At 39.3% G+C, this 21,859-nt stretch overlaps 2 protein-coding genes across 2 annotated transcripts in view; one reads left to right on the plus strand and one right to left on the minus strand.

The window, feature by feature from the left end:
* Positions 1–12,274, minus strand: part of DHX29 (DExH-box helicase 29) — a 28,844-nt gene extending 16,570 nt beyond the window's left edge. Inside the window, exons 1-13 of the mRNA XM_021534308.3 lie at positions 12,094–12,274; positions 9,441–9,514; positions 8,515–8,628; positions 7,817–7,946; positions 7,269–7,411; positions 6,375–6,500; positions 5,819–5,945; positions 5,388–5,549; positions 3,778–3,943; positions 2,697–2,820; positions 1,689–2,285; positions 865–1,008; positions 594–770 (exon numbers count right to left, since the gene is read on the minus strand). Coding sequence (XP_021389983.1) covers positions 594–770; positions 865–1,008; positions 1,689–2,285; positions 2,697–2,820; positions 3,778–3,943; positions 5,388–5,549; positions 5,819–5,945; positions 6,375–6,500; positions 7,269–7,411; positions 7,817–7,946; positions 8,515–8,628; positions 9,441–9,514; positions 12,094–12,259 — 2,250 coding nt within the window. The 5' untranslated portion in view covers positions 12,260–12,274. The remainder of the gene's footprint in view (positions 1–593; positions 771–864; positions 1,009–1,688; positions 2,286–2,696; positions 2,821–3,777; positions 3,944–5,387; positions 5,550–5,818; positions 5,946–6,374; positions 6,501–7,268; positions 7,412–7,816; positions 7,947–8,514; positions 8,629–9,440; positions 9,515–12,093) is intronic.
* Positions 12,275–12,604: 330 nt separating this feature from the next.
* MTREX (Mtr4 exosome RNA helicase) overlaps positions 12,605–21,859 on the plus strand; it is a 43,726-nt gene continuing 34,471 nt past the window's right edge. The window contains exons 1-9 of the mRNA XM_021534309.3: positions 12,605–12,743; positions 13,447–13,578; positions 14,671–14,737; positions 17,436–17,498; positions 17,989–18,101; positions 18,828–19,002; positions 19,945–20,035; positions 20,424–20,548; positions 21,734–21,832. Of these exons, the coding sequence (XP_021389984.1) occupies positions 12,628–12,743; positions 13,447–13,578; positions 14,671–14,737; positions 17,436–17,498; positions 17,989–18,101; positions 18,828–19,002; positions 19,945–20,035; positions 20,424–20,548; positions 21,734–21,832 (981 nt within the window). The 5' untranslated portion in view covers positions 12,605–12,627. The remainder of the gene's footprint in view (positions 12,744–13,446; positions 13,579–14,670; positions 14,738–17,435; positions 17,499–17,988; positions 18,102–18,827; positions 19,003–19,944; positions 20,036–20,423; positions 20,549–21,733; positions 21,833–21,859) is intronic.

Consider the following 21,859-nt stretch of genomic DNA (forward strand, 5'->3'; position numbering starts at 1 on the left):
AGTGAATATTCAAAGAAAAAACATGAGCCATGTAAAAAACTAATCAGCAACCTTCTTCACTTTTAAAATCTTGCATAACAAAGAACAGAACCTTAATGTTGTAATAAATCTTGCACATTTCAACTCAAATTGTTCTATGATTTTTTGAAAACCAAATGCTAGAGCAAACAAGTTTGTTAAGGAGTCTCTCCACCTGATCAAGACATAACCTGTACCATAACCTATATAGTATGCATAATTAAAACTCACCAAACTGCAGTGACAAAGTTACACGGGGTGTGAGAAGAATTCTTTAATGCTTTCCTTTCTATCTAAGTTGAACAGAGAAAAGTCAAAGGGTAGCTGATGGACTGATTATAATCAATAAATCCATCACAAAAAATAGTACAGCTATGCACTCCAAAGCCTTGAAGCTGTTCTATATTTTCATAAAAGAAAATGGACTAAAAGTCCTTGAAATACTTACTTTAAGAGCTGCATTTCTGGTAAAAAAAAAAAAAGTGATAGCGATATACTGCCTAGATACTAACCAGACAAACACTATATACATACATACAAAGTATCTTGCACAATAAAAATAAATATCTACCTACCTCAACTGGGTAGCTCCTCCCCGAGATCCTTAAAATGGGACAGTGTGAGAAATAGCTGGAAAACTTCTCACTGTCTACAGTGGCACTCATTAAAATCAGGTGCAGGTCTGAGCGCTTATGCAAGATTTCTCTCAGGATAACTAGCAAGAAATCCGACTGGACACTTCTTTCATGTACCTAGAATTAGAAAAACAGATCTATAGCAAGAATTTAGTACAGATCAAAGCCCAGAATAACTGTAATTTCTGCAGAATAGTAAAGAACTGATAACCTCATCAACAATAACATGAGATATACTTGACAGGAGACCATCTTCTTGAAGTTTTCGAAGCAGGACACCTGTTGTGCAGTACAGCAGTCTGGTGGCTTCTCCTGTTCTTGATTCCATACGAATTTGATATCCACACAGGGAATTCTTAAAAAAAATACATTGAAAATATAGAATAACTCAAAATAACATACAGGCTAACAACATTCAAAATTAAATGAAATTCATTAGCTGTCAGATTCCAACACTACACAAGTTGCTAATTAAGTGAATTACTGCCACACTTTCATACAAGTACTTTAAGAAAGGAAAAAACCATGAAACTTACTCAGAGAGGCAAAGAGCTGGTAAAATCAGGGTTGTTTTCAGGACTCTTGACAATTTCAAAAAAATTTTTATACAAATTACCCTAAGAAATACAGCACTTTGGCTTTCTTCAAGTAACAAAACAACTTATGCTGGAAAGGGCCTCTCTCAAATCATGGCCTCATTCAAGGCCAGACTGGGTTGCTCAGAGCCTTATTTGGGGGACTTTGCTTCACCCTAGTGGTAGTGACACCAACAGTCCCTGAGCAGTCTGCTCAAATCTTTGACCATTCCAGCTATGAAACAAGCCTCTGAAGATTTTAAAAATCATACATGGATACCTACAGGTTCACAGGTGACAAGAGAGAAAGAAACAACTGACATACCATAAAGTCCTTTTCAAGAGAAAACATCTAATTCTTTGGTTTTATAAGAAATAATGTTCTCACATTGTTGTTTTTGTCAACAATCCAGCCCCTGTATTTGATTAAGACAAGCAAAGGAATTAAGACACTTCTTACTTTTCCTCCTGGTCCTGATTCACAGCCTAGCTCTTCACAAACCCTTGTTGCCAGACTCACTGCTGAGATTCTTCGGGGTTGTGTGCAAACAATGTTGCATTTTTTTGATCCTTCATCTAGCAACAAATCTTCCAACAAGAAATGGGGCACCTGGGTACTCTTCCCACTGCCTGTTTCACCAGCGACAACAACTACTCGATGTTTTTTAAGAGTTTCTACAATCGAGTATCTGTGCTTAAAAACAGGTAACTCCTGTCGCTCCCTCAGAAGCCTCTGATATCTAGAGGAACTCTGCAGCTTCTTAAACAAAATCCTTGAAGGTTCCAAATTATCTGTATCTGAGGTCTCAAGGGAGAGACTGCTGAAGTCCTCATCAGAAACCAAGTTTTCCCAGGAATCTTCAGGACCCTCAGATAGTCTTGGCTGGTTTTCAGACTGTAGCTGCTGTTGCTGTTTCAGCTTGTTTAGCAATTTAGCAATAAAGGTATCACGTGGTTTGTTGGTTTCTATCTTGCTTTCTTCTTCCTTCTTCTTTTCGATATCCCTCCATTCTAGCCAGACATCTCGGTAGGTAGGAGGCAGCAACTGATGAACTGACTTCCAGTGAAAAAAGCAGAAAAAAATTACATTATATACTACTTAGCGGTATCACTAATACTTTATGTGTAAACAAACCCAAATGCCAAAAGATTTGACAAAAAACAAGTAGAAAACCATTGTAAATACAGAACCTATGAAAGCAACAATATAAATGTCAACAATACATCTTTATTTTCAATTAGCTTTCAGTTTTTACAAGACAGAAAGTACAGCTTTATCAAAAAAATCTCTTCTGTATGCTGCAAAGCATAAGCACATTTTGATATAAACAAACAAATATAAAATGAAAGCAAAGAATTTAATAGTATATACTAAATAAAACTACTTTTAGAACTTAACTATAGATACTATAGCAAAAAAATGCAGAGGCAGATTCGAGGCCAAGAACAGCAATACTGTTAAACTTACTTGCCCTTTGGTTAAATGGTAGAGTGCCAAAGTAGCAGCTAGATGTTGCGCTTGCATACTATCTTCTGTTACAATTGTAGGACACATTGTCATTATATCATCTGATGACTTGATAATCCTGACCCTTAATGAAAAATTTCAAAAGCAGTTATCTCAATTTTCTGCAACAAACATAAAAATACCTGCATGACATAACATTTTCAGCAAGCATGCCAGCAGTGAATTTGTGGGTTTTTTTTCTCTCTTTACAAAGAGCTCAATTTTCTTCAAGGCAGAACCATTTATATATATACAGATTACCATTAAGGTTAGGTGCTTTGGAAGAAGGACCCAATGTTTGTGTACTTGTAGCTATCCAGGATAGACCAAAATGACATTCAATGATCTACTAAGATACAAACATCTGTTTAACAGACAAATAGCTGTCAGAGCAGCAGCCAAATTTCCCATATTCTTAGGGTAACCGTCTATTAGTAGTTTTTAGCTTGAGCAAGAAAACAAGCTCTTTTATTTGGTTCCTTCAAGAAACATTGCTTATTTGTAAGTTTGTATCTGCTTTATTCATACATGGTAATATTCTACTGTACAACTCTGTATTTTAAACTTGATTTCTAAAATAAATTTAGAAGTAAGATACTACATGGTTTTGCTCATAAATTTATGGTAGCATTGACACAAATTTTTAACTTTCACCTTGTTTCAAACAATTTTCAGAAGGGTTTTGGTATTCATACACTTGAATCTTTGATTTAATGCTACTTTGAATACCAAACATAAGTTGTTCAAATCTATCTCACAGGGCTGCTTCAGACTAATCTTTCATTCAGCAGTACACAAATAAAATCAAGATTCTAATGAATGATCCCATAAATCAGGGATAAGGGTTTTTGTAATTTTTCTCTAGGCTAAGCATCACTTTTACAGACCTATTGAGAGTAAAATACCTCCCTGATGGACTAACAAATATTTTGGGCTAAACAGACTGTATTAATATAAATCTCTAGCAACAAGAGAGAACTGACCAGAATTTTTATTTTCAATTAATCAGAAGACAAATGTAAACATTACACGAAATACATACCTACATTTCCAATATTTTCCAACAGGAATTTTTTCAAAAGTGGGATTTGGGCTCTTCGGAAAATTCTTTCTGCACCAGTCAATCAAAAACTGTTTTGGAGATTTACCAGTCCAGCTTCGAGCACTATAATCAAAATTTCTTACATCTAGTGGTTCTCTCTTTTTCACTGCAAGAGCAGAAAAATACATTCTAAAGTTTCCTCTATTTTACAGTCCTTTGAAGTAATTTTTACCTTTTATTTAAATTTATTTAACCAGAGAGCACAATTTTCTGAAATGGTTTACAGAAACACAGGTATTGATGCTACATCACAGAAACTTCTGCTTTTCCTACAGAAGTATCTGGCAGAAAATTAATGACAGTATTTTGTTATCTCTGATCACCCAGTAATCTTAGAAGTTTCATTAAAGTTTGGTCATTAGAAAATAATTTAACAGTTTGAAGATTTACAATTAAAATAGTTTAAAAATATGAGAGTGTGACTAAAACAGCAACTAGCCCTACAACTGAAAAAAAAAAAAAAGACAACTAATTTTTAAGACATGATAGCATGAAAAACATAGCTTTCAATATAATCTGCTAAAACAAGCACAGATCCTTTAAAGTCAGCTTAGTCAGTGAGACAAGCTGTATGTAGATGACACCCAGTTGGGTAGAAGTGTTGATCTGCTGGAGGGCAGGAAGGCTCTGCAGAGGATCTGGACAGGCTGCATCGATGGGCTGAGGCCAGTGCTGTGAGGTTCAACAAGGCCAAGTGCCAGGTCCTGCCCTTGGGTCACAACAGCCCCAGGCAGTGCCACAGGCTGGGGCAGAGTGGCTGGAAAGGACCTGGGGGTGCTGGTGACAGCAGCTGGACATGAGCCAGGGGGTGCCCAGGTGGCCAAGAAGGCCAATGGCATCCTGGCCTGGATCAGCAATGGTGTGGCAGCAGGACCAGGGCAGGGATTGTCCCCCTGTGCTGGGCACTGGTGAGGCCACACCTCGAGTGCTGTGTCCAGCTCTGGTACATCACTGCAGAAAAGACACTGAGGAGCTGGAGTGAGCCCAGAGAAGGGCAATGGAGCTGGGAAAGGGTCTGGAGCACAAGTCCTGTGAGGAGCAGCTGAGGGAGATGGGGGTGTTTATCCTGGAGAAAAGGAGGTTCAGGGGTGACCTTATCACTCTCCACAACTGCCTGAAAGGAGCCTGTGGCCAGGTGGGGTCAGTCTCTTCTCCTAGGCAACCAGGGAAAGTCAAGAGGATGTTGCCTCAGTCTGCATCAGGGGAGGCTCAGGCTGGACATTAGGAGGGATTTATTCACAGAAAGAGCTGACAAGTATTGGACTAGGCTGCTCAAGGAGGTGGTGGGGTCACTAGGCTGCCCAAGGAGGTGTTTAAGGAACAACTGAACTTTGCACCCAGTGCCATGGTCTAGTGGACATTTGCTTTTTGGTCACAGATTGTACTCAATCTCAGGAGGTCTTTTTCAAGCTAATTAGTTCTGTAATAGTCCACCTTCCTTTCCCACAATCAGAGCTTGTTCACTCAGCACTGCAAACCTACAAAAACAATAATAAATTCTGGAAATTTGTGGTATGATTCAAGCTTGTACTGAACAACTTCCAACGCACCTTTATCTTCCTTTGCTGCACCATCAGGTTTTTCAAGCAAACTCAAATTCAAAGTGGTTTCTTGAGGTTTAGGTGAGGAAGTTTTTTTCTTTTCATTTTGCTGTTGATTTGAAATCTTTATAGCTGGATTAAATAGTGGATGTTCCTCAAGTGCTGCCATTTCTGTCAGAGAGAGAATATAAACTTATACCCACCAACTGCTTAAAAAACCAGTATATTAATTCATACTGAGTACCCAAAACCATAACTAGTGAAATTTTACTGACTACTTAGAATTTGACTGAGAAAGAACAGATCCAGAAAAGCCTTCATTCCATAGAGTGGCATAAAAGATAATGGAATTATCTTCAATTCAACCTGACTCCAAGATTTAATTGCCTAACAAACATGCAGGCTGGAAAATAAAACACAGCCAACTTGAATATCTCTACCTTGCTGAATTCTTCTTATTTTTTCTTGTGCTGCCTTCTGGCTTTGCTTATCTTTGTCTTGCTTGGAGATGCTTGCTTGTTCTTTTTCTTCTGGAAGTTTGGCAGACAGATGTATATACCTCTCATTCTATTTCAAAGAGAATTATTAATTACAAGTCAAATATGGTCTTTCAATGGCCTTCATAATAAAGTGTGGGTTTTTTACCCTTTATACCAAGCTTATGCAATGGAGAAGCAATGAGTTTTTATTTAGCTAACAGTCAAAACCTACCAGGATTTGGCAGTAACTCACTCCATCTTATGGAAATGTATTTTATATTTTTCTTTCCCACATACTACATTCAACATTTTGAACGCAGTACAAATAATATGGGAAAGGAAAAGCAACTTAGAAAAGAAGAAGCTTCAACAGGCTTTCCTTCAGTACCCTGACACATTACTGCTAACATAAAAAAAAGTTTTCAATCTCTAATTGAAAACTCAGATCCACCACATGCAGATGTACCAGACATATCAATTTTCAGAAAGACTTCCGTGAAGCATTATTCTGTCTTACTGGGTCAAATTTTTCTTCCTCTGTCTCTCTCACAGACTCATCCTTCTCTTCATCACTCTGTTGCTCAGCATACTGCAAAATCCATTCCTTCATAGTCAATTCTTTCTCTTTCCTCACATTTGTTTCCTAAGAAGACCAATATAAGTTAAAAGTAATGATAATGTATGTGCAAGCAATGCTTTCTTCTGCCAGTACCTAGGAACTACTATTAAGGTTTTATACATAGAATATATATATGACAAGGAAAAAAAGCTTTCCCAACCAGGGTGAATATCCCACTATACACCCAAACAGATCTTAACACTGGAGTAACTATAATTACTATAAAGAATGAAATAATTTGCAGGGAATCTTTTTGTTTCCTAGTTTTAAGATTAAATATCCACAGAAATCAAAACACTGACAGTACATAGGCAAACTTAAGCCCTCATAAGTCATAGAGAGTGTCACATACACATAACAGAATAAACCCATTATAAGATAAAATTAGGAAATTAAGCTAGAGAATCATAGAATGGCTAGTGTTGGGAGGGACCTTAGAGACCATCTAGTTCCTACTCCCCTGCTATAGTCTGAAAGACCTTAGAGCCCCATCCAGCCTGGCCTTGAAAACTGCCAGAATTTCTTCTTCATACCTAATCTCAATCTTAAGAGATTCCCTGTGCTTTACCACAAAAATGAACTATGAAGAACCTTTCTAGACTTCACAGGAAAAATGCCTTCAAATTACCATTCCACTGAAATTCAAATGTAGGTGAAAATTATTAATCATGCAACATTTTCATAAGCTTTCCACATCAGTGCTGGAAATCAATGCAACTCCTGTATTTCAGAAAGTTTTGTAGTCTCTTCCCCTCCCGACCTAAGTAACTACCAATTAGGTTTTCAGATTACCTTAGTTCGAGGGCCATTTTCTTTCTTTTTGTTATCTTCTAAATGAGATGGCATTCCAGACTGTGACACAGCAGAACAAAATTTTGCTCTAGGTTTCTGCTGCTGTTCCTCAAATTGCTGGCTAAAACCTTCAGGCAAGGCATCTTCAAAATGAAAAAAGAAAAAACATGTAACAGAAAATATCAATAATAATTACAGGAAAATACTTTAAACTGTATTGGAAACCAACTAGAATACTGAACTAAACTGAAATAAAACAACACAAACTGAAATATACAGACTGAAATATACAAACTGAAATAAAACTTAGGCTTTAACATATATGTAAGATAGTATATTTGCTCATTGGACATGCACAGAACTCCAAGTGTGGGAGCAGGAAAACGACAAAACTTCATGCAGTAGAATACACCAGAACCAGACAGCTGTGCATCTAGGAGAGGAACACTGTTGCAACTACTAGTCTTAGAAGAACATTGTATTTAATTATTATTATGAAGTAGTAATGCTACTGCTTAGCAGGTCCTATTTTCTGTAACCATACTCACCATTGGGAAGGTTTAAACAAAGCCAGTCAAGTGCAGAGTGGAGGTCACCCCCATGCAAAAGTGTATTTTTCATTGCTTCTTCAATGTGCTCAGTCTTAAAAGAGAATTTTTGTAAAGCCATGTATACATCCTATAAAGAAGAGAGCCAAAAAGATTAGGATTTAATATAGCAATCTAATGTAGACTTGTAAAGTTCTATTTCACCTATCAAAAAGCCAGCATTAAAGGGAAATAAACACCGTGCATTAAGATATCAAAAAATTAAGCAGATAATTCTGTTTTGCAGAATTTATTTTCTTTTTAAACATGCACACATAGGTATCAATAAATCTACATTCCTGCCTCTCTCTATACAATGTGTTTTCTAGCTAAGTAAAGACATACCTGCAATTTTCCAGGTATATGAAGTAAAAAATGTAGGAAACCTAAAACATTCAGATTAAGTATTATTTCTCTATCTTGTCTGAAAGCTCTTGATTTTAGTTCCCGAGTCCAAAAAGATGTGCCTTTCCTAATAAACTAACTTTTTGATTTCACTGATTAATCATTAATATAACTACTGAAAAGCATGCGGTATTGGCTTGTACCACACACAATACAATTGTGTAATACACTCAAGTGTAATATGACACTTGATAAAGATTACAAAAGACAAATAATTTTAAATAAATAATGAAAAATAAGGTTTTGAACTCTACCTGTAGTTTCTTCGCAGTTAGTCGTTTGGAAATCATTCCTTTGTCCTCGTTTTGGTTTTTATGGTTATTAATCACATCAATAATCCTTTTCTCCAAATTACCATTTATCGTTACCTGCAAAGAAAAAATGAGTTGATACAAGGTAAACTTCAGAAGTTTTTATGACAAGTCAATGCACTTCATGACTAAGGACATAATAATGCAGAAATCTCTCTGCCATTTAAATTCCAATTATTCAAGCTTTCTATAAGTGGCCTAAACATCTCGTATGAGAAGGACACTTTTTCTTCTGCAAGCTGTACACTTTCACTTGAAATATAAGAAAAGTAAGAAAGCCCAATTACATTATAAAGGAAATTTAGTATGTTAAGGGAAATACTGTAAGTAAAGGCCTTTATCCTCTGCTCACATAAAATAATTTGAACATCAAGATGCAATCTGTGATTTCCTCCTTCCAAAACACCTTTACAAACAAACTTAGTATAATAATTCTAATATCTGAAGCTTTTCTAAAACATGAACCTATGGAAATTGACCGTGATGGGAGAGTTCATGGGATGCTCCACTTATCTTTAGTTGCTAGTAAGTTTGTTATATAAAATCTATATCCTTTCTCTGACAGGAAAAAAGATGCAGATGCACAGCAGAAGCCTAGACCTAACTCCTAAAATAGTCTTGCATGCAAAGTATTATTTGTTATTAAAAAAAAAAAGACATTATCCTACCATGGTAATTTAGGCCTATTACTTAAAGGACACTCAAAATTCAAAACCCAAAACAAAATCAAACTCTAAATGGTCAAGTGCCTCATATATTAGTGCAGTTTACAGGCACAACCTAATACTGAAAAAGAGCTGAAGAAATATTTACTCAGCTAAAGCAGTACTATGAAAATCAAAGTTGTTTTATGTAAAAGAGATACTTGCCTTAAGAACAGATTTATCTAGATTTGCAGCAGCATTGGAATCTGTTGTTGAACCAAAACTGTAAGTTTTTGGACCTGCAAATTGCAAATAACCATCAATTACACACAATCCATAAAGAACATTGTTTAACACAGCTAAAGCAGACATAACACAGATTAGTGCAAACTAACTTGCCAGAAACTTGCAGGTACTAAACAACAATCACAATAATCAAGAAAGGCCTTGAACAAGGAATAGCGAAGAGGGCTATGACAAAACACAAAATTCAAAGGCTATAATGAGAGGAAATGGGATTGACTGCTCACTCTCTGAACACTGAAAAAGGATTGCCAAATAGGGAAGTAAAAGGCAATTTCAAAACAGTAAATGGCAATCTCAAAACAAGCAAGGCTGTTGAGGATTTTTTATTACAAAGGGCATAGCTAGGTAACAGAACCATTTGCCACTAAAGCTATAGACAGTAGATATTTACTGAGGTCCAAGGGCAGACAGAACAACTTTGCAGTGAAGAAATCAACTGATATGGGAGAGCACTGAAAAAAGAATTACATATACTTCAGGGAGACCCTAAGCCACAGCCGGTGGAGTCTGTAAGAATACCCTACAGTGGTATCACCACATGTCTGATCTGTTCTTACCTAGTTATCTGCTTTGGTCCCCTACCTAGGACAGGACACTGGGTTACTGAAACCTTTGGTCTGCTCTGATCACTCTTAAATACTTTTCATTTAACAGGTATTAAGAAAACCAAACCCTAATTCACAAACTATTTATTGTCATTAGAATGACAACACACAGCTTGCTGTAGGATTCCACCATTTTCAGAGCACGTATACTGCACAGGCAGAAAGAAACTGAGTGAGTAAGGCCAAAGTTTCTACCAGTTTGTGTGGCGCATGCTGCTCCAGGAGGCACAGCTACCCCCCAGCAGGTGGGCTGGGCAGCTCATCCCTGTGGGCCTGCCTGTAGAACAGCTCTGGGAGAGCCTGCTTTGAGATCAGACCAGGTTCTGATAACTGCACTTCAGAAACGGTATGGTCCCCTCTGATCAGAGGATGCAAACAGCTGTCAGCACTCAGGATCTACTCACTAGAACTTACAGTGTGCTCTTTAAAATATACCAAATTAGCTTTCACATACACTGACTGATTTTTCACCACAGTATACAACTGAGAGAGAAGCAGGATATTTTCTGAAGAGGACACAGCACCACGGTTATAGTAGGAATGGAGGAATCAAGAGATACACTTAGTAGAACACACATTTGTAAAAGCAGAACGCATGCATAGGTTCAGGAGGCTTATATTACCAGATTACAAGACTTTTTCTTAACTAGTGGGAATATCAGATGCCCTGGCCATTGCATGATTTTACTCACATCTGCAATACAAGCTGTTCTAATCTTTTATGATATCTGAGCTACTTCTGGCAAAGCTAGCTTATTGAAAATAGGGATGTCACAGTGCTTCAGAATAATAGTTTTTCAGACTGCACTCAGAACAGCCATCCCTCATCTTATCTAACACCACAGAAGAGTCTCCCACCCTTTAACATGTCTTTCAAGACAGAAAAAAATGCCCAAAATAATCCAAAATCCACGTTACTTTGATTTTGATAATATACAAAACAAATACATCAGAAGCTCTGGGGAAGTGACTTCCAAACACTTGCTTCACAGGAACTGCTGATAATCTAGTAACAAGACTTTCTGTAATTAACTCCACACTTCAATACCACCAAGATTTATCTGCTCAGAGACACCCCTGACAGCAGAATCACACAATAGCTGCAGTTGGAATGGACCTCTAAAGACCATCCAACCTGGTGTGGCAGATCACCTAGAGCAGGGGACACAGGAATGAATCCAGGTGAGTTCTGCATCGTCTCCAGAGAGACTCTGTGACCTCCCTGGCAGCCTGTTCCAGTGCCCTGCAAACTTCAGTGTACAGGAGTTCTTCCTCCTGTTGAGGTGAAACTTGTCTGTCTAGCTAGTCAAGGGAGGGGACTCACCCCCATCTACTCGGCCGCAGTGAAGCCGTGTCTGCTGTTCTGTGTGCAATTGTGGGTTTCTCCGTAAAAGAAAGACAATGAGCAGAGCGTTCAGTGGTTCAGTTTGTGCCCATTTCTGTTCATTCCAGGTACCAGTGATGAGTCTGGCATCATCCTCTTTGAAATATTTATATACATTTATGTGGGTAACTCTTAAGTTTTCTGTGCACTAGCCCAGCTCCCTCAGTCTCTCCTCAAGAGGAGCTGCATCACCGTGACCTTCTACTGAACGCTCTGCTCATCGTTTTTCTTGTACGGAGAAGCCCACACCTGGACACAGAACAGCAGACGTGGCCTCACTGCGGCCGAGTAGATGAGAGTGAGTCCCTTCCCTTAACCAGCTAGACAAACAAGCCGGGCTGTAGCCAGGCCCAACCACTTTAGGAGCGAAGCAATTCCAGCTGTCTCTCCCAACGCTGAGAAACACCACTCCAATGGCCGGCCTCGCCTCGAAACGCGGCAGTCCGCGGCAGCCGCATCCTCGGGGGCTCCCTGAGGGCTCTGTCTCTCCAGCCATAGCACCCTCAGCCACGGACGCGCACAGCGCATCCCCCTCCGCCACAGCACGGCACGGCCGCTGCCAGGGCTCGGCGGGCCACGCTACCTTGTCTGGGACGCGGCTCCTTGGAGGCGGGGGCCGGCCGCGGCGGGGCGGCGCGGCTGCCCGGCTCCGCGGCCGCCCCGGCCTGCGCGGCGCGGGCGCGGGCGGCGGCGGCGGCGGCCGCGTGAGCCGCGCTGCCCGCGCGCTGCTTCTTGTTGCGGCCGCCCATGGCGCCCCCACCCGCTCTGCGCGCGCGCACATCCGGGCACCGCGCGCGGCGCGCCGCCGCCGCCTCCCCCCATTGGCCAACGCCTCTAGCGCACGCGCGCGGGCCGCGCGGCCTGTGTCGGCTTTTTGCAGACCAGCCCCAAGGGGGGAAGGACCACGTGTGCCCTCGGGGGGGCTGCGGAGGGGTTCGGCATCGGGAAGGAGATCCAGACTCGGACAGAAACCGAGGCTGACATCGAGCACGGGCCGTGTGGGCGGCTACCGGTTCCAAGGCCGGCGGGAGCCCCCGCCGGGGGGCGGGCTCGGAAGGGCCCTTCTCGCGCGAACTGTGCGGCCCGCGCGGGGCATTGTGGGAGCGCGGCGGCTAAGATGGCGGAGGCCTTCGGGGATGAGCTCTTCAGCGTGTTCGAGGAGGACGCGGCCGCCGCTGCTTCTGGCACCAAGAAGAGCAAAGCGAGCCCCGCCGAAGGTGCCAGGAGGCCGGGGTAAGGGTACAGAGCCGGGCTAGGACAGCAGTACCGGGGGTGCTCTGGCGGCGGGATGAGGGCTGTAACGTTTGGTCCTGCTTCTTCCGGCGTGTTTGAGCTGCTGAACCGCCTCAGGTCTTCGGGAATGTCTGTCAGTTTCGGGAATGTCTGTCAGTATCTGAAGGAAAAGTAGTAAGAGGATGCAGCCATGCTCTTCTTGGTTGTGCCGAGCAATTGGACAAGCGCCAGCAGCCCGAAACTGATGTACACGAAGTTTCACCTGAACGTGAGGAAGAATTTCTTAAGTGCGTGGGTGACTGTGCACTGGAACAGATTTTTCAGAGTTTTTGGAATCTCCCTTACTGGACGCATTTAAGTCCTATCTGGATCCAGTTCTGTGCAATGCGCTCTAGGACGGTCCTGCTTGAGCAGGGAGGTTGGACCAGATGGGCCGCTGTGGTCGCTTCCAACCTGACCCATTCTGTAATTCTGTGACGCACTTTTCCAAATCCCTGGCTCTGTGGCCAGCTGGGGAGTGTGGGGACCTGGTGGCCAGCTTATCTGGGTACTGGTTTGAAATCCTATGGCAGTTTTTGTGAGTCAGGTTACCTGGGTTTTTCCCGAAGTGCAGTGGGATCACAGTTGCCTTTGAAATTTTCTTTCCTGAAAATGCATAAATAAATGAGGCAAAATTTAAATTTCTTGTGTGCTTATGTTGCAGAAAACGAGTGGAAGAAAAACCTGCAGTACCAGCAGCAATAGTCAAGCCAAAAAGGGAAGTTGAGGATAGTACTGAAAATGTCATTTTGGGAAAAAAACCAAAACTGGAAGATGTTTTATCAGAAGATGTTAAGTAAGTGCTTAGCTTAATGTGTAAGGTAGTCTTAGCAAGCCACCTTGATTAGTTATGTGCTAGTTGGGGACAGTTGACATAAAGGAGTTTTGCAGTGTTTTCCTGTAAAAGTGAATTTACACAAGTTCGATTTTCCATTATCTGTTCAAATGAGGAAGTGTTGCCAGTGCAGCCTCAGCAGCGATGAAAGCTGGGTATATTTAAAATAATACTGCACACCTGTAGACCTCTGCAGTAGAAAATGTTAACGGATTTGTAGTTACTCATTGAGTCAGTGACTTGTAGTCAAAGCCATTGTGTTGATTTCACACAGAGCAGGAGATGAGATGGAAGCACATGAAAGGAGGCAGGCTTGCTGTGTACCATGACATTGAAAGAGATATTTGGCTTGGGATACAGGAAAAATAAATCGGCAATAAGACAAAAAAGGCTTTTGAGGCATGTAAGGTGATAATTGCATTATCATTCGGTCTTTCATATAACTTTTGTGAAGTTCAGCATCTTATTTCTGTGAGAAGTTCTTTTGAAGACTTCTCAAAACACTGTAAAGGGTAAGTGCATAGAAACAAAACAGAACCAGAGCCAAAGTTCTAACTAATTTTCTGTGTTAGTGGTATCAGTAGAATGTATACATCAGAAATAAATAGTTTCATGGAATGGGACTCCAGTCCTTTCTTGTGGCCATGAGAGAAGGAACTAAGGAAGAAAAGAGGGGCCTTGTCCTCAGGCAGGTGCTTGGGATGCTTCAAGGTGTTCTTACTCTGTGTTGACTAGTAGTAGGAGTACAAGTGTTGAATTTTGTTTCACTCTATCTTGAAAAAAGTCCTCATTTAATTGTAAAAGTGTATGTGAGTAAATGTGACCCAGGTGCTGTTTTGTGGTGCAATTTTTGATCAATAGCTAAAGTAGATTTATATGGTAGCAAAATTTTAACTTGCTGGTAGTAAACCTCTGCAGTCTGTCCATGCCAAGACTGCACATCCATTTTTTTTAGTGTTGCAGTTTAAGCACAGGTGAAATTCTATATGTTCACTTTTATAAAAACAGGATATTTTCATACTTTTTGGCAATCCTAACTCATATTTTTTATAGTCTGATAGATCTGATGCCTCAAGTAAAGGTGCAGTCTGTGGAAACGGTTGAAGGTTGTACGCATGAGGTGAGTGGAGTGAAAAAAGCACATTAAACAATATACAGACTTGTTACACCTAATTGTGTGTGTCATTGCCAGTATAACAGTATTCTTTTTTCTTCTTGCAATTGTTATACCACAGAATCAAAGAATTTTTTAGGTTGGAAAAGGCCTTTGAGATCATTGAGTCAAACCACTAACCCAGCACTGCCAAGTCCTTCCCTAAACCTTGTCCCCAAGTGCCACATTTACACATTTCTTAAGCGTCTTTAGTGATGATAACCATTTTCCCGGACAGGCTGGTCCAATGCTTGACAACTCTTTTCTAATGTTCAATATCCCTATTCACAGTTTAAGGTAATTTCATATTCTTCTTTTGCTTGTTACATTGGAGAAAAAAAACACTCCCCACCTGGGGATGCCTGCATTGCTGCTTAGAGTTGTTATGGCCCAGCAGGACACAGGGGCAGGACCTAGTACTTAACCTTGCTGAAGTTCACACCATTGGTCTTTGCCCATTGATCAGTCTGTCCCGATCCCTCTGCAAAGCTTTCTTGCACTCTAGCAGATACAGTATTTCATATTATATTTAAGATTGTGAAGAGTTTGAAGTCTGTATCTGACACTGAGCATGCACAAAACACACTTGAAAAATTAGTAGGCTATCTTATCAGAGGAGTTTCAATCATACTTTCAATAAGATGAATGATTTTGAAAAACTTGATGGTAGTATTGATAGGTTTCTACATTTGTAAGGCACCAAGAACATCTGAGGAGAAAAACCTACTGGTTGGTAAAACAGGTTTCTCTTCTGTCATGGTTTGACACTGGCGCAATGCCAGTGCACCCATGAAAATGTATTTTTCTCAAGTGAGTGCTGTAAGATGTGACCAGAAACAGAGCAGAGCAGGCTTGAGCTTAGAAATAAAGAAAAAAAACTTCATTAACCTATAACTATAATAAAAGGAATACACAATTCAGAATGAAAACCCTCCAAAACATTCCTCCCGACCCCCACCCAATTTCCAACAAAACACTGTGAGAGAAAATCTTGGATTCTTGATCAAGTTACCACCCCTCAGATAATCAATTCCCAGTCCGTCAAGGGAGAGAGGAGTCTTTCTTGCACCATAGATTCCCCCAGGAAACACAGTTGCAGCCTCTTGTGTTTCCATGTCATACATGGCACCGCCAGGAGAAAATATGTCATCCTTCCATGTACGGTGCTCTCACCACCATCCATGGACTGAAACTGCTCATAGGGTTCTTTTAAGGATGCTTTGCCAAGGACCAAGGAACAACAGTTTCTAATTTCGTGACAACAGTCCCCCCCCATTTTCTCCTCCCCTGGGGCTGAGGTCTCAAGAACAGAGATCTTCATCCCTGAAGACATAGGGCACCACCACACCCTCAACTTTTCCCTCTTCACTCCACTCCTGTGTATGACACCACTCACTGAAGCTGACCACTCTCCTGGCTCAGGTCATTGCATCCCCCTAAAAATGCAGTCTCTGTTGCAGGAGAAATTGGTTCAGTCTATGGCTATACAAGGCAAGTCCAGCCACTCCATCATCTCCTCCCACCTAGGATTTCTTCTAACATCTCATGTTTCAGGCTGTCTCTCTTCTCTTTCAGATCAAGGAGGATTAATGTTTCACAAAGCTTTCATTGTCCAATAAGGGGTTAAAAGTCTGGGGCTCCCACATGATACCAAATTTCCAGGTGTTTTAGCACAGCATAGGCTCTCTGTCTCTTTCTCCCTCTGGGACTGGGAGGAGGGCAGGGAGAGGAATGAAGACATCTCAGTTTTTCTCCACCCTTCCATCCGCAAGGGTGGGATGGGTTCCAGTCCCTTCACACCCTGGGCCTACTTCTTAGGCCACATGGCTTCCCCCACCCCCCACACAAGGTCTGAACTCTTCACTGACCAGAACAAATGGGGAAATTCCCCTGGGGTTCTCTGCTTTTAACATGTTCTCAGAGGCGTGTCCAGTGTCTTCAGTGGTTACACCAGGTGTCAATATTCAAAGCTGACCGCTGATTGGTTTCAAATATGTAAATTTTAACCACCGTTTACTGTTACAGTCTTTTTATTTTCTGTGCTGTTTTCCAGATCTAGTTCAAGGTAATTAGGGTCACATTCAAGGGCTCTGTATCATCAGACTTTGGTAATGAGGAAATAGTATATACAGTTGCTGATCAGTGTTCTAAAGCTCGTCTGTGTACAGTTTGTCTTATTCTGAGATGTCTATTAAAGGTTTGCCTTTCAGTTACTTAGTAACTGAAGAGTGCTTATGTATTTAAAGGGAATAAATATTAGATATTGGCCAGGAATGAGAATGTTACAATTAGTTACTATACATACAGTGTATTTGGAAATAGAACATTATTGATATGAGTTCAGTAATTACTTCAAATGTCCACTGTCCAGAGCACATGATTGTGTCTTGGCTGAAAAGCTAGTGTTTCAAGGCAGGTGAAGCAGTAATGTCTCAACAAGACAGTAGGGATATCAGAGAAGTGAGAGAAGCAGCATTGCTTAGGCAAGAGAATATAAAGATTGATTGAAAAGCTCTTGAGAGTAAGGAATGAACCCTTGACACATGAGCTTGTAGAAACAGGATAACAGAATTTCAAATTGGTTTTCATGCATTTCACATTGCCAGAAATGTCACTGCCGTGGACACAGAAATCTGCAACTGATTTTATTTTAAATGTCTTATAGGTTGCACTTCCAGCAAATGAAGAATTCACAGGTCTGAAGCCAAGAACTGGAAAAGCTGCAAAAGTATGTGTTTACATGTTTTACATGCTGTACATAGTAAGTGAGAGTAGAGGGGAAAATTAGGTACTTTCTAAATAAGGTTTGTAAAAGGTCTGTCATAAATAAAATTTGTTTTGTATTTAAAATTTGGTAGAAAAAATATGTGGTTGAATGAGGTGGATAGGCTGTTACGATGTCTATTCTTTTTGTAACATCAGGCAGGGGTAGCATTCTGGTTCTCTTCCTAAGCTGGTAAATGAGCAAAAATTCAGTCATCAGGGCAAGATTTTCATTTGCTATAGCAACAAGGCACAGGCAAAAATCTTAGGTATGATATGAGATAAAAATACTTAAATACAAAGTCATTGCATAACAGTGGGTTAAGATCAGCAGAAATTACAAGTCTCTGCAGGATTTAATTTCTGCCTCCAATTTGCATACTAGGTCAGTCAGAAGAGTGGATAGATGTAAGTCTGTCTTCAATTTCTGTAATATTTTGGTCTTTTCTTTCTAGGAATATCCATTTATTCTTGATGCCTTCCAGAGGGAAGCTATTCTTTGTGTAGATAATAACCAGTCTGTGTTGGTGTCAGCTCATACATCAGCTGGTAAAACTGTTTGTGCTGAGTAAGTACTTTTCTAACAGGCTCTATGTTGCATCCCAATTTCTTGGTAGAATATTCAGTCCATCAGTGTTAGCATTGAATTAGCTGCTCTTGAATATAAAAGTTACATCTTTTGTCATTTAGTAATGAAAAGCGAAAATCTTAATTTGTGTTTAAGCTTAGCTTTTATTTTTAAACTATCAAGGTATTACTGTATAGATTGAAATGGGAGTTACTTCAAAACAGATTTCTGTAATTCGTGAAAAAAGGTTTTTCTAGCCCCTGGCTAGAAGAAGTAAGGACTTTCTTCTGTGGCTTTTTGCTTTGCTAGAAGCAGTGGTTTGATATAGTCAGCATCTTCTCTGTCAGGGTTTGGTTCAGACCTGAAATAAGAAGTGAAATGTACATGGGGATATATTAGAGCATGGGTTCAAATAAAAATAATTTTGTTGTGACACAGTTTTTTAATTAGATTACATGTACTCTTTCTTTTCTATAGAAATCAGTTGACTTGGTGTTTAAACATCTTTCACTCTGCAGAGATGCATATGTAGTTGCCCTGAACTTAATAATCTGGATAGGAAATGCTAGATGTATTAGAGCATGGATTCAAATGCTGTGGATCAGTTTCTTGGTGTTCTGAATTGCACAGTTTATTTTGTTCTTAAGTGAAGTAATATGCTCTGTCTTCCTGACAGCTGTTAGTATGGATATTGCAGCGGATAATATGGATATTGTTTGAATACAGGTATGCAATTGCCCTGGCTTTAAGGGAAAAGCAGCGCGTGATATTTACAAGTCCAATTAAAGCTTTGAGTAATCAGAAGTACCGTGAGATGTATGAAGAATTTCAGGATGTTGGTTTGATGACTGGGGATGTCACCATTAATCCTACAGCTTCTTGTTTGGTAATGACAACTGAGGTAAGACAGGCATTAATTCTTGATCTGTGTTTTCTTCTACCCTCTTTGATTGGGGAGGTCTAATTTTAAGATACTAAAGTGGCCTAGTTAGGATTGAAAATGTTCTAAAGTTCATTATGACTTATTTGAATGTTTTAACTTTGGTTATTTAAAAAGTTAGGTAAATCTCTGTGAATTTATGCTTTTCAACTCTTAAGTCGGGAACTTCAGATTTTAATGTGGAGAAAGTCAGAATTTAATTTCCTGAGTGCTCAAGACATTGAGTATTCTGTAGAGGTGAAATGCTGAAAGTCAGATTTCCTAAATCCCGTGGTCAGTATTTTGTTCTAGAAAGGCAAAGTAGGAAGAGTGAAATCATTGAAGGACAGCTGAGTTGTTCACAATAGGTGCTAGAACTCCAGTCATACTTGGCTTTTCACCTTTAGTAACAGACTATTATTTACAAAGCTTTGTCGTATTTCTGTTGTAGAAATGCAGCTATGAGTTGAAATTTTGCTCTTTTTGCCTTTATCAAAGGAGCAGGCATCATTTTAGTAGGGAAATATTAAAGAGATGGAATGATTTGATTTCTGACAAAAGATTTCCTTTTAATCACAGAGAAATTATCTATTAGGATGAGGTAAAAAGGGGTCTTGCAGATGTATATCTGTAAAGATGTAACAGTTACCTGACAGTGGAAGCTTGGAGAAATGCAGTGCCTCATTCTTTCATGTTCCTTTCAGAGAAACCAGTTTTTCTCAGGTAGTGAGATTGTTAGATTGGAATGAACTTGGAAAGCATCTCAAAACCTACCTTTAAATGCTTTTTTGTTTTTTGCAAAATACGATTTCATATATTCATGTAAAAGTGAATCCAAAATTCTGTCAGTTTCTTACTGATGTCTATGTAGTATGACTGTTGTTACTTCATGAGAAGGGATTCAACTTTTACTTCCTTTTCTAGATCTTGAGAAGTATGCTTTACAGAGGTTCTGAGGTTATGCGTGAAGTCGCATGGGTTATTTTTGACGAAATTCACTACATGAGAGATACAGGTATCCTATATATACTGTTTGTCTTTTCAAATCTCACATTTCAAATACATTTTTTCCCCAAGAACAATTTCTTTTTCTTTTGAAGAATTAAGTCTAATTTTCTCTTGTAAAAATTATCTTTTTGTATAAATAATTCACAATTTGTTTCCATCTGAATTATTATTTATATAATTATATTTGCAGTTTAATTATATAATTATATGTTGCAGTTTGTATTTTCTTCAACAAAGCAGAAACCACTTTGATGCCTTTGATAAACCCCACTTGTGTAGAGAAAATTTGTTTTATTTTTTGTCTCTCTTTGTTTTTAAGCATGTTGTTCTTTGGCTTCAGGAATAAGAAAAATACTTTGTTCACATAAATTTCCCATCTGCTTTTCCATTTTCAGAACGTGGCGTGGTTTGGGAAGAGACTATTATTTTGCTTCCTGATAATGTACACTATGTGTTCCTTTCTGCAACTATTCCAAACGCCCGTCAGTTTGCTGAATGGATCTGCCATCTTCACAAACAGGTAATATTTCCAATATGCTGTACCTCTGTGCTTTTTGTCTTGTGACATAATACTGTCTGGTTGATAACTGGGCCTCCAAGTATCTTTTTAGTCATTTTATTGCATATACGTGATAGTATAGGTCACTCCTGGCTTCTCTAGCTGTATTCCTACTTTTGCAGGTATATTGGCTGTTGCTTCTGAATGGCAACATTAGAACTGTTTCTTAATGTTTATTTTCACAATTATTTAGCCACCTGCCTGATTTCAGCAAACATTATGAATTATGAAATATGGTGAACATACAGTGATTTTCTGAGGGCTAATAGACAAGAGGTTATTAGGTGAATTTTGCTGAGGATCCCTGTAAAATGCCATGTAGAAATTGAAAGCAAATCTTATATCCATGGGAAATACTATATATATTTGCAAGCAAGTGAGAGAAGTGTTATTTAAGAAATCTATCCTGTCCTGTATCCTTTAGGTTTTAAATTCTATTCTGTTTTTTTCTAAGACATGCATTTATAGCAAAGAATTTGTGAATTAGAACTGGGGAGATTAGTCCAAGTTTAAAAATATTCTGGAGATTGATTCTTATGTTGTTTGTAATGCAGGGAGTATAATATAAGAAAAATGTCTATTTATAATATAAAATGTTTATTTTGCCCACAAAACCTTGACTTTGTGTTGCAGACATGTGTGGGTTTTTAAAATGTAGATTTATGTAATATTTAATGTTTTAATGGAAGTGGTTGTTTTTTTTCTTAAACAAGCTTTCTTAATGCATCAACACCTTAAATGCTCATGAAAGTCTACTGTGAGTCTTTTTTAGGTGTTTCAATAATGCTTTTTTTTTCTTTTTCTACAAAGTACAAATGAACAGGCTTTCCTTTGATTTTTAGAAGATGTTAATATTTCAAGTCTGTCTACTAATGCTGAAAGAAATACTGGCTATCTTTACTTTTTGTGTTTATGAGAAAGAATTTTTGTACCCAACTTGTGTTCTAAAACAGTTGCATTTTCTTAAGCAATGTCATTAGCACAAAATTCATTGTCAAGAAAGAAAATTTGTTATCTTAGTTTCTGAAAGCCTTAATTTCTGGTTTTTAGAAGGTTGTATTTTAATAGTAATGTATTGGATTTTCCATTATGCAAGTGATATTACAATGCAATTATGAAATATTTATGTGATTTCTTTCTTTATAGCCTTGCCATGTGATTTACACTGACTATCGACCCACTCCACTGCAGCACTATATATTTCCAGCAGGAGGAGATGGACTCCATCTGGTTGTTGATGAAAATGTAAGGAATGCTCAGTTTGCCTGAAAG

This window comes from Lonchura striata, chromosome Z, assembly GCF_050655825.1.
Source record: "Lonchura striata isolate lonStrDom1 chromosome Z, ASM5065582v1, whole genome shotgun sequence".
Taxonomy (NCBI): Eukaryota; Metazoa; Chordata; class Aves; order Passeriformes; family Estrildidae; genus Lonchura; species Lonchura striata.